Genomic DNA, 12,563 nt, shown 5'->3' with positions numbered 1-12,563 from the left:
GCTAATTACTGTGTCACCCTGAAAACGATGCTAGTTTACAGGCGTGTAGCTGCAAAAGGATAACAGCACCGCCTCACAAAAGGTCGAGGAATTGTGAATGCAAATGAACGTGCCCTTGCAGCAACGCTCACTTTAGTGGAGGTGGCTTGAAGAGACATTCAGCCGTTAGCCATTTAATTCACAAGTGTTAACCACAGGCTCGCTCGCTCTCTGTTGCTTTAGGAAGGCGAGTTTTAGGGTGTGCGTGCAATGGGGACGATGTGGGGGCATTTTACCGATACTTGGCTTCTGAGTCCTGATGCCAGCGCTGAAGTGATGCAAGGGACAGAGGGAGGGAGAGAGCTGAGAAGGAGGAGAGAAGAAGAGAGAGCGAGAGAGAGAGGGGAGGGCAAGAGAGAGAGAGAGAGAGAGAGAGAGAGAGAGAGAGAGAGAGAGAGAGAGAGAGAGAGAGAGAGAGAGAGAGAGAGAGAGAGAGAGAGAGAGAGAGAGGAGTTCAGAGCTCTGATATTCTGCTCACTTTCGGAGATCCAGACAGAGAGCAACTCCCCAGCGGGTACCCTGACAGAGGTAGGCAGGTTTTACCACCTTCTAATTATATCAAGAAAAATAATAAGAATAATTATAACAATAACTTGCTTTAAACTGAATTTCAGTTTTATTTGAAAAACACTAATGGAACTGTCGTCCATCCATATTCATTTACGCACAGCGATTGACAGGAAGATAATGTAGATGAGATGAGATATGTGTGCCGTGTTACCAAGTTGAATCCACTGCGAGAATGAGTTTCATCTCAAAGACGAGAATCCCGTCAAGTTCTTGAGGCGTGTGGGAGCCTGCTAATTATTAATGACGCGCCTCTGACGTGAGGGTAATACCTAATGAGGCTGTTATTTGTTTTCACAGCGCGACTTGGACTCGAGCACAACTGGACGGGGGTGGGAGAGCTCCAGGATTCAGCACCTCGGACAGCGACGCACCGCTGCCTCCCAGAGCCGCTCAGCCGGGGAAGAGCGCGCAAAGCCCGGGTACCCGTCCGCCGCCTCCCGCTCCTCCTCACCGGGACATGGCGCTCTCCTGCCGCCGCTGCCCGCTGCCTCGCACCGGCTTTAGTTTGTGCTCAGCCTAAGAACAGCAGAGAAAAAATGCCCTTGACAGCAGCAGTGCCCGCAGAGTTGTATTCAGCATGACGGCTGCACAGGAGCGAGCAGGGGAAGACCCGCTGGAGAAACTTACACAACACTGAACCTTTTGCGCGTTCAAACCACAGTTTGAGCGTCTTTGCCAACAACACCAGACTTGTCGTCCAGAGTTCTTCGCACTACCATGGGGATAAGGCACCTTCTGTTGCTGCTGATGTACCTGGACCCGCTGAGCGTGTTGGGCGCAGCTACAGGCGGCAAAAAGAACAAGCCGTCGCCCAAGAAGGTTCCCACGGTCGCCCCGACGCTCAAGACGCCGCCGCCCGCGCCCGCCAGCAACCACGACACCTGCCTGAGCTACTACGACGTGAGCGGGCAGTATGACAAGATGTTCGAGTGCAACAACACGAACCACCGCTACTGCTGCGGGACGTGCTACCTGCGCTTCTGCTGCGAGTACAAGAAGGACCGGCTGGACCAGCAAGCCTGCACCAACTACCACACGCCCGTGTGGGTGCAGACGGTCAAACCTTCCCCCATCCCGACCGGCGAGACGTATGATCCCAGCATGGATCAGACCAACACGGCGGTGTACATCACCTGTGGGATCATAGCCTTCATCATAGTGTTGGGAGTGTCGGTCAAAGTTGCTTATGACAAAGCTACAGATCCGCCTCAGGAAATGAACATACACAGGTAAGAGGACTGTTAAAAAAAAACAACTTATTTATACATTAAACTGACTTGTTAATACATGTTGCCTAATATGCTTTCAGCAGATTCTTTAAAATATTCTTCTCTTATAAGACATGAAAAGAAACAAATAGTATAAGCTCATCTTTTTGTGTATGATTGGACCTATTCTATAATACAGATTAAAATGTGTTGCCCTCTGTAGACGGGGGTCAAAGGTCATAACCAGTCCTCCAGCCATATCACAGTCAGCAGTGTTCAATGTACCATCCCTGAGCTGAATATATTCATATTTAATGTTGAGGTCAGGGTGTGTTTTTCTCTCTATCACAAATAATGGAGTGAAAATGAGACGTGTTTGCATGAATTAACAGATTGTTATCTAGAGCCAAGCTTATGAGCACCTTTCACATTACATTGTATTAGATTCTTTAGTTAAATTAGCTACAGTGAATATGGTATAGTCTGGTGAATAAGTGTGCTTATATGTGAGTGAACACGTACAGTGCTCAACCTTTGAAACTAGATGTGTATTAGTTCATATTGCAGATAAAATCTTTTGGAACTGGGACTTGTAATCTTTGATCTTGACAAAAACCCAGATATTTAGCTCATGAGGCAGACGAGTTATAACAGCCAGCTGTCAAACCCCAAAACCTCACAACCTGACCCACAATCCCTCCCCCCTAGTCCTCCCCTACGAGCCCATCCTCTGCACATCAGCACATGGCCGTCTGGCGTGTCCAGGTTCAGGGTTTTGATAGGACTGCTCAGCAGAGATGGGGACACCACGGCAGGTGTTGGCGACCCCCCCCCCCTCAGCGGGCTCCGGCCTCCTCCTGCTGTGGCCGCCATGTGAGAGCTATCATACATGAGTGGACCACATGTTGGAGACTGTTCCACCCATCAGTGGACAAATGCTGACACACGTTATTTCCTTAAGATTGAATAGTTTCTTTTTTATGGGATGCATTATTCAACACTTGAGCAATCTTAAGACTGTGAATAATGGATTGTGTTAACGTTGGGGCTGTATCAAGGTCATGTGACATGCATGCGCCGCTGCACATTCAATAAGGAACAGGGAGAGGAGGGGTGAGGCTGAAATATTAATTTAAAAGCAAAGGTTATGTCGGTGATACATTTGTCGTACAAAAGCTTTGAGGTGCTGCGGCGCTGCGAAAGTAATTTGATTTCCCTTTCTGCTGAAGCAATTTCCAAAGCAAACAAATACTTTTTGAACTTTCTTTCATCATGATTGCTTCTCCCTCTCTTCCACTCCCCCCCACCCCCCTTGAGGGCTCCATCCTTCCATATGCACCTGGTGCTGTCTGAAAAACATTCAAATTCAACCCAATTAGACGAGACACTCACACATCCAATGTTGTTTCTCCTGCAAATGAACGTTACTCATGTTCCCAGCAGTTAAATGGGAAAATAAAAAAGAAGAAACAGAGCAGCTCTGATTAACCCATAATAGCACAGCGCTGCATAAACAATTAGCCGCCATTCGCGGTGAAGAAAACAGACGTGTTATCATTGTGTTTTCGAGTCAGTTCAGCTGCACCGAGACAGAAATGAAACATTTAAATGTTTTTCCATAAGTCATCCTTGTTTTCCTTTGTGTGTCTGTTTGTTTCCAGGGCCCTTGCAGACATCCTGAGGCAGCAGGGGCCCATCCCTATATCACAATACGACTGTGAGAATTTCGCAGCGATGAACGGCTCGCCCAAAGACAACACACCAGTCAGAACTTCATCCAAGAACCACTACACCCCGGTTCACGCCTCCAAATCCAACCACGGTAAGAGCTCGTCTCAGTCTCCACTGAACACTCAGAAAAGCCGAAGCCTCACAAGTATCCACGGGTTTATGCATTCCCCTCCAAGGAGCACCCACTGTGTTCACTCTTTCAGCAGCAATGTTAACATCCAGTAATCATTGGATTTGAGCAAGAGAGCTCGAGGACGAGAGTGATAGAGAAAAAATAAGGAGGAGGGGGCTGCTAGTGGAGATAATTACAGGCTGGCAAGGTAGCATGGCCCCCGCAGTCTCTGACAGGCTGGAAGTGATGACCTCTCAGTCAGTCACTGGGTGAATCAGACGCAGTGCACACGGTGATTTAACCACACAATTCAAGGAACAGACAGGGAACATAAATCTGTAATATGGCAAAAAAAACTGCGTGGGGAGAAAACAGGGGGTTTGAGAGAAAGCTGGGCAGCACCAGCAGGTTCTCAGGCAAAGCAGGTGTTATCAGATGTACAGCGCCAAAGACACTCGCGGAGAGGGACGCAGATGGAGAATAATGAGATATGAACAAACACAGAGGAGGCGCAGAGATGGAGGGAAAGACAGAACGACGTGTAATCGCTTTGTTCAAGAATATATCAATGTGTGGAAATGGAGGTGGTGATTTTTCCGCCATTCAAGCACCAAAGTAGTGTTGTTTCTACCATTGTTTAAAAAATATGTATTTTATTGTTAACTCCCACTTAGATTTTCTGCTACCTTAGGGCAACATTGTACCGTGTGTAAAAAGAAAACATAGAGGAAAATCACATTTCTGTTGAGGAAATTGTGCGAAACCAACTCCGTGTATGATTTAAGTGCAATTGAAGTGATTTAAGTAAATACATTTTCCTCTACCGGATAAGGAATTTTGTTATTTTCCAAATCTACGTAGGCATTGTCACAAAGCTGGAAGAGGATTTAATATCTTAAGTCATTGAGTGTTGGAACGTGTTCTTCACAGATAGGAAATACAGTATTACATGTCCACTTATTATTTTATCCTATTTCTTATTTCCAAACTATTTTATTCTACATTTTGGCAAATGCTGATTATTTTAATTATAAATGGTAACTCTGAATCTTCCAGGTTATAAAATAAATATGTATTTTCTATGAGGACCAAGAATGTGTAGTGTCTGTATGATGACACTCGAAAGTGAAAGCAGCCTTTTACACCCGATTGGTGGACCTGGTCTCCCTTTACTCTGCCCTAAGTTTTAAGTCTTAAGGCCCAATCAAACTGAACCGGTTCCACTTTACACTATAAACTGAGCTGGTGTCAGTATCAGCTGATACAAAACCATTGGCCTTTATTTATACATAGAAAGACATCTTCATCAGAGAGAATTGTATCAGTAACAGTGTGGCTACCAAGCATTTTCAAAAGCACATTTTCAGTAAGAGATATGTTTGTACATCAATTTTTTGATCCATTGATAATATTAACATGGAAATCAATGCACAGGCCTCATCTCTATTTAAAATGTTAAGATATTTCTGAATGTTCTCTGGTAGTGTGGCACATGTGACCCTTTTGGAAAAGGTGGTGCTTGGTGCGGGTGGTGCAGATGGTTTGAATCCCGGTTCAGCCGGAGTCTTCCAGTGTGGATTTTATATCTTCTCCCCACGTTCGTGTAGGAATTCTCAATATGTCCGCCCTGTGATACGCTGGCAGCCTGTCCAGGTGTCCGCCTAATGTCAGCTGGAATGAGCTCCAACTGCAACCCTCAACGGATAAGCAGTAAAGATAATGGAAGGACCGATGTTCCCTGCGCAAATAAACCATCACCTGCTTTGATTCATCAGAACCGTGCCGTAACATAGGGCAACATGTAAATATTTTAATATCTATAAATGGGAGGGTCAAGAAGACCTCCGGCTGCCTCAGGGCAGGTGCGAGCAGTAGACGGTTTACAGGCCATTACAGCAGGTGGAATGAGGCTTTTATGAACCTCAGCTGACAGCTTCTGAAAGCCAAACATCTCAGCACCTGACACGTGTGGTTCTTATTGTCGACTTGAGCTGCAGCACTGTAAAAATCCTTTCTGCACCGTAAATAATTGAAAAAAGATTGTGCATACTTTCAGCTTAGTTTGTGTTGATACAGTCTTATAAGTCATGTAAACCTGGCCTCTTTCTGCCACTTCCACATCTATCAAATGCTCCCCGGGAACATTTTCTTGTACCTCAGTGTTTGTTGCTCGTTCGCTGCATCCGTCTGTTTCTGATGGTCCCCGGGCGGCCATGCAGGGGGCGCGGCTTATATGCAGTTGCTTGGGGCGGGATGCCTTCAGTTCAACCCTGCATTCATATATATACAGTATATATATATATAAAGACCTATACAATATCAGTCAAGGTCTCTCTCTGTCCCTCTGCCTGACTGCGACTATTTTGCCTGTTTGCATACAATTGCTGCAAAGAGAGCCCATCAGCCCCACCGCTCCTCCACCCACCCACCATCCTCCTGATTGGGGACCATAGCAGTCCTGCCGGGGTAGGACATGAAAGGCAGTGACAGGCCGGGCGAAAGCGTGGTTAATGTCTGCATATAAATTGGGAGCTTCTGCGATGCTGCGGAGAGCGAGCCCACTCGCTCTCACAGAAAAATGCATATTCATGTGCGCCTAAATGGGCATTTGGCACAGAGCGAGTAGGCAGGCCTCTTAAGGAGATGCTCCTCGGCTGGAGCCGTTGCCGCTCAAAATGGCACTTCACTTCCAGAGGTTTTTTTATTCTTATTCTGAGACGCTTTCAAATCAGGTGGAGAGACCTCATAAAGCAAATGGCTAAAGGGCCCGAGAGGGTCCTATCAACTTATGTCAAGAGTGGGACTAACATCCATCTCTGCTTTGATCCTCAACATGTAATGACGCCCTGTCGCTCTCAGCAGTAATCACTTCCTCGCTGAAGTATCTTTTTCATCCTCACAGCTTTGTTTAGGCTCAATTCTAAAAATACATGCTGATGTATTTTTTCGTCACAATGCGGGCCACGAGTGGTGACATGGAATCCTTGGCGCACTGCAAAACTTCCCTGCATTTTAAAAGAATATATTCCTTTAAAAATATATATAACAGGGCCTGAAGCGAAAACAGTACAGACAGCATAATATGATACCAGAGCAAGCGCTGCTGCTATTTTTATTCACATCCACTCTGCATTGTTGTGGGACTCGGATCTTCTTTAAGGCTGGGGTGTAAACAGAGCGCCCCACAGCCACAACAAGGAGCAGACTTTGAAAGAGGAGTAGGTACCTTTAAAGGAGTTCGCCGAGGGTTAAAGTAAACAATAATCGCTTCCCTGAGTAATGCAGTTTCGCCCACAGCTCTTCTCAGATGAAGTTGATTTTTTATTGCACACCACGGGCTGAGATTTGCCTCTTTTTTTTGTTTTTTGGCTTCCTCTCTGACATTTTTTTAGTGCACAGAATGATGAAATATAGTTCACGGGTAGTGCAGAGGATAACAGCTCTTCCCTCTGTCTCCGTTTACTCAACAGAAACCAAAGGGAAATGCAACTTCTCCCATAAAGTATTTTGGCAAAAAAAAGATTGTGAGTTATGGGGCTGCATTCACTGCACCAGAGGAATCAGAATAAGCAGCATAAGAGAAATGACTGTGTCAGAGAGTTTGCTCATGTGGAAGTTGAAAAGCTTTCGGCTTTGGGGAGCGGTATATGTTTGAGATCTATGCGGCGTTTGAGCGGCCACTTATGAGTCAGTCAGAGATGAGCAGCCTCCCGAGCTTAAAGGTCAGCTGCTGTGGACAATTAGAGGTCGTGATGATAGAATAACATTTCGAGCTATTTAGCAGCTTTGACATGACCTTCAGATATTTTTAAATGCGTGTGTGTGCGCAGTTTGTTGTCTCAGAGAGTTTTTCAAACAGCAAGTTTTGCCCTGATAACAAAACATTGATTTAACAAGTGCAGTGCGGTTTAAATCTGCCTGTTTGAAATGTTCTGTCCCCTTGTCCTGTGTTGATGCTCCGGAGCTACTTCAGAATTATTCGTCGTTAGTCATTAGTGAGTCTCCTCAAACACTTCTACAATATTCAGATATTTATTTATTGTTTGTGAGCTGGATGTTGTGTGCAGAGCTTTTTATATAAAGTCTATAGTGCAGAGTGTGTTCATCCCACCTCAAAAGGCATTGCAGCAACTTGCTGAAGAGGAAGTGATTCTATTAATGTTGTTGCCATAATGGAGACTAACGACGACTGCAAATGTTTGTGTCAGTCCCATATTGTGAAATTAAATTAATCCAAATGATCTGGTGGGTCAGATGTTATTGGTCAGAGATTACCAGTTGGTGTTTGACATCTTCCATTCCGCCCACAGTGACTGCTACATAGTGCTGGTCGCCCATTTATTCAAGTTTTATTAAAACATTTCACGTGTTCAAATTATACCACAGTCAAAACTGCGATTCCCTGGACCATACACAATCACATGCCAAGTATGAAGTTGATAAATTGACGAGATATTTGTTTCACATACAGACAGATGCTTGTTAGTTAGTTAGTAGGTAGATTAGTTATATGCTAATAGACACTGTTATAATCATATTCAGAGAGCCTGCTTGCAACTACCACCAAACAACCACACACACACACACACACACACACACACACACACACACACACACACACACACACACACACACACCTCACCTTTCTGCATGCAACCTGCCTCTAATTAATCCGTAAAGTGTGCACCATAACATCTCCACTGTGACCTCTCTGGCTCCCTGTTGGCCAGATAATCATCACCCACATGTTAAAAACAACATTTCTATGCTGACTGCATCAACGTGTTTAATAGAAGCTTCCTCTTGAGTGCTCCTGTGTTAAAGCTCAGCATCTGAGAGACCCCACCTAATTGTCTCCTGCCCTAGATCTCATTATTGCCCCTCATTATACACCCGGACCTTTGGTCCCCTGAGAGTACCTGTTTGTGTGTGTGTATGTGTGAGGAGGTTTCAGGTGTGAAGGAAGGGATCCATCAGCATCTCTTTCCAGTTGCAGTACTAGTTACGAATGGTCCACTGTTGATCAATATGCTGCACTGCACCATTAATTTCATGAACAGGGCAGGGTTAATAGGGAGGGGACATGTATTTGCCAACATGGCAGTTCAAAATATTTTTTTCTTAAGAGGCTCTACGTGTATATCTCAGACTGAGAGAGCACAAGAGGAAGATAAAGATACGATGCTTCACGGTGCCAAGCCTCAGCTGAATGGCTTTATCGAGATGAAGTACACAGCTCCACGTCCACTCCAGCACATCAGCATCTGATAATGCTATAAAATCAGTATACCATGTAAATTACCTCTAGCAGGTCATGTTAAAGTGCAATCGACCTTGGAGTCAGAAAGCCTCCCGATGCCAGCCACACAGCATCACATCCAGCTTGGTTATAGATATGATTATCTTATTATTCACATTATTCTACTCAGAGGTAATTCAGAGGTGTAGGTGTCCGGTGAAGAAGTCTGATTAAAGAAGCATTACCATATGAATCCTCAGCAGCTGCTCACTCCACTGCCCATTCATTTCCATTGCACACTGTTGGGGTGAAAGTCACGAATTCCTTTGTATCAAGGACGATAAATTCATAATGCGTAGCCTTCCCCCTGCAGGCTCTTCATGCTACCTCACCTTAATGAGTTAGGAATGGGAGCGGGAGGAAAGAGGAGGGAGGGATTGATTTTGAAGGGTCTTTCAGATTCAAGGGTTGTCGCAGTGGGTTGCGGGGGGGGCCTACCAATGACAAAGGTGACAAAGGCAGACAACAATGGCCCGCGTGCATGACACTCACAGAATTGATTGAACGGGAGAATAGCCTCGGCGGATACTCCATCTGCAGCCTTGAAAAGCAGCGCAGGGAGAGGTGTGATTGAGTTCAGAGTGCATTGGTATGTTGGTGGTGGAGACATATTGCTTTTTGTTTTCTCGAGATCACACCATCATGTTGCCTGCGTGGTTCCCATTTCCTCCGGTTTCCCCCTCCATGTGCGCCTGAGGGAAACGACACCGCAGGGAGGTTTTTCTATTTGACACCATGGAGAAGAGAGAAGACACAAGTGGGGCCATTGAGAACATGATGGGGGGGAAAACAATCCCGAATAGTGTTTTTCTCATCTCAAACAGGTGTCCAGAGAACGTGATCCCTTAGCTTTGATGCTGGGATCCACTGTCATTTTGGCACAAGACCACTTCAAGGTGAATTCCATTCATTTCAGCTGATTGGTCCACCAACAGGAGAATTATTTGAACCTTCTCTGTGACATAGATGCTTTGGTTTGCCTAATGAAGGTCATTACTGTTAACAAGACCATATCTACTATATGGCTGGGCCGAGTTTAGTCAATGGGCGAAATAGAGGACGTGGTCTAAAACTTTTGCAAAAATGCTGAGACATCTACTTTCATAGGTAAGTGGCTGAGGCAGTAATTTGGCAATCTCAGAGCCCTGTTGACCAATAAGCTTCTCAGGACAACGGCTAATATTTTGTGGCTTCCGGTGTAGACAGCGTCTTCCCTTGGCCGTAAACTCTTTACAGTCCAACTAGCTTCTTGTACAACACAGAGTCAAACATTTCACCAAACTAAACACAAACAGTGATACATTATGTTGGCATTTTAGGTCAAGACGACATTTTGGCTAATCTCCATTAAGAGCTGTTTGCACATAAATGCAGATAAATTAAAAAGCTCATAATCTATGTATTTTGGTCAATGTGTTCCAACCCTTTTGCTCTGTGGACTTTTTTCCTTGGGCAACCAAAGCCTGCTTAAACATAATTGGTCAAACTAGAAATAGAAACCAGACAGAATCCAGCACAAATATCACCTACAGATTCTGCAAATTCACATACTCTGATTATACATATAGATTACACTGTGGGTGACGCAGGTGCAGCCTTTTAACAAGAGTGACGTTCATGTGTAATAAAAAAAAAAGAAGAAATCTCTGGTTCTGTTTGAAGCTTATTTTGTAACTTTTGGACAAAACATGACATTTGAAGATGTCACCTTGAGCTTTGGGGAAATTCAAGGCGCATTTTTTTTAATACAAAGTCAAATTTTATTTATAAAGCCCAATATCACGGTCACAAATTTGACTCAAGGGACAATCTGTGCAGAATTAAATCCTCAAGGAGGAAAAGGACAAGAGGAACCCCCCCCTGCCAAAGAATATGATCGGTGAGCATATTGAGCCAAGACAAAGATCAAGATCCAAAACATCTGCAATGGGACAGCGATTGCTACTGAAAAGAGACGAGTGGGAGGAGAAAACAGGGAGATGGTCACACAGAGGGTTCGACAGATGCAGTGGCCTCCAGAAAAACACATGGACGTTACTGTATGTATTATAGTTATTGGATATATTTTCAGATCTGACAATATTGAAGATAGTAATTTGTTGTTTGGCATCACACTTCCATCAAGTTGCAAGACTTTTGAGAAACATATTTAAGAAAGAGCAGAAGAGGCTTATATGTTCACACACACAGACTCAGTGTGGCAGACTGAAAGTTTCTGGTTGTCACTTGCAGCGAGCCAGTACTGGAAATCACAGACCCAGCTCTGACTGGGAAGTTATTTTGCCCCATTGCCGCAATTCCGGCTCACACCAAAGTAATCAGTTTCCCAAGCTGTGTGTTCCCATGCATCATTTTTATTATTCAACTCTCCTGGTGGCTTGTGAGACTTATAGCGCAGAGAATTGGGGAGCTGGTGACCACAGCTGCGCGTTTGAAGTAGAAAAGAGCTGTGCCTCATTTTCTGAGCTAAAACAAGTGTGACCGTCCGTCTCAGTGCCGCTGCTCTGCTGTTTGTGAGGACAACAGAACGGAGCCGAAGCTTTCCCTCGACACACCGCTCTGGGTCTGGAGTCGTGATGGGTGGTTTCAGGGTTCAACCCACAGACAGACATCTTGTCCATTTAGAATCATGGTGCATTCATTTTTGTGAAGTGTCATTCAGTCAGGTTCTGGATTGGTTTTTCAGATGGTTTTAGATATGTCTAGGTGCAATATAGTTTTTTATTAAGATACATCTTTTTAGAAGAATAAATTAGGAACATTAATTATCATCTCATATTAATAACTAATATATTTGTTTAGATTGCGATTTTATCTGTCAAACATATCCCATAATGCAACTTGGCCACATCTTGAACCCACCCTGTCGTCACTTTGACATCAGAGACATCATCAAAGACTTGAAAGCGCTTCTATAGTGACAGAGAAGACATTATACAACACTCTCCACAGACTGAGCAGTATTATACATGTAAACTTAAACTGTCTCCGAGTACACGGGCTATGGTCTTATTAGCCTCAGGGGGAAACAGGAAATACTTTGGTGCTTCCAGTGTAGACAGAGACGGAATCCGTTAAAGAAACATGTGCTTCTTTTATAACAAGTCGAACATAGCTCCAAGCAAAACACAAACAGTGAATCTTTTTGTAGGTGTTTTAGGTCCAGACAACATGTTGGCTAATCTGCTTATGAATGAAGATAAATTAAAAAGTTGATAACAAACGTATTTTGGTCGATTTGCTTCCCACACAAACGGTTTACCTGTGGGCAATCAAAGCCTGATTAAACATGATTGGTAAAACTAGACATGATATCCAGAAGGCTTCCAGCCCCAGGAACTTGTCCCTCGCCTACAGATTCAGCGAATTCACATACAGAATGTTTTATAGAGATTACATTGTGATTAATGTAGGAACTAGACTTTGACAAGGGAGAATATTGAATAAAAAATCTGAAATCTCGGCCTCTGCTGCAGCAAGTGGATGCTTGTTAGGAGCGTTTGGATAATGCACATTTAAAGATGTCACCTTGAGCTCTTGGAAAGTGCAATGGGCACATCACTCATATTCTCTGAAATCTTGTTTACCCATTAATGATGTTAGT

The 12,563-nt window shown here is 44.3% G+C and overlaps 1 protein-coding gene across 1 annotated transcript in view; it reads left to right on the top strand.

Annotated features, from left to right (window-relative positions):
- The first annotated feature begins 1,326 nt into the window (after positions 1-1,326).
- LOC133028332 (protein shisa-6) overlaps positions 1,327-12,563 on the top strand; it is a 67,340-nt gene continuing 56,103 nt past the window's right edge. Inside the window, exons 1-2 of the mRNA XM_061095528.1 lie at positions 1,327-1,838; positions 3,479-3,639. Coding sequence (XP_060951511.1) covers positions 1,327-1,838; positions 3,479-3,639 — 673 coding nt within the window. The remainder of the gene's footprint in view (positions 1,839-3,478; positions 3,640-12,563) is intronic.

Source organism: Limanda limanda, chromosome 21 (genome assembly GCF_963576545.1).
Source record: "Limanda limanda chromosome 21, fLimLim1.1, whole genome shotgun sequence".
Taxonomy (NCBI): domain Eukaryota; kingdom Metazoa; phylum Chordata; class Actinopteri; order Pleuronectiformes; family Pleuronectidae; genus Limanda; species Limanda limanda.
Note: the sequence above shows the minus strand (reverse complement) of the source record. Positions and strands in the feature narration are given on the sequence as shown.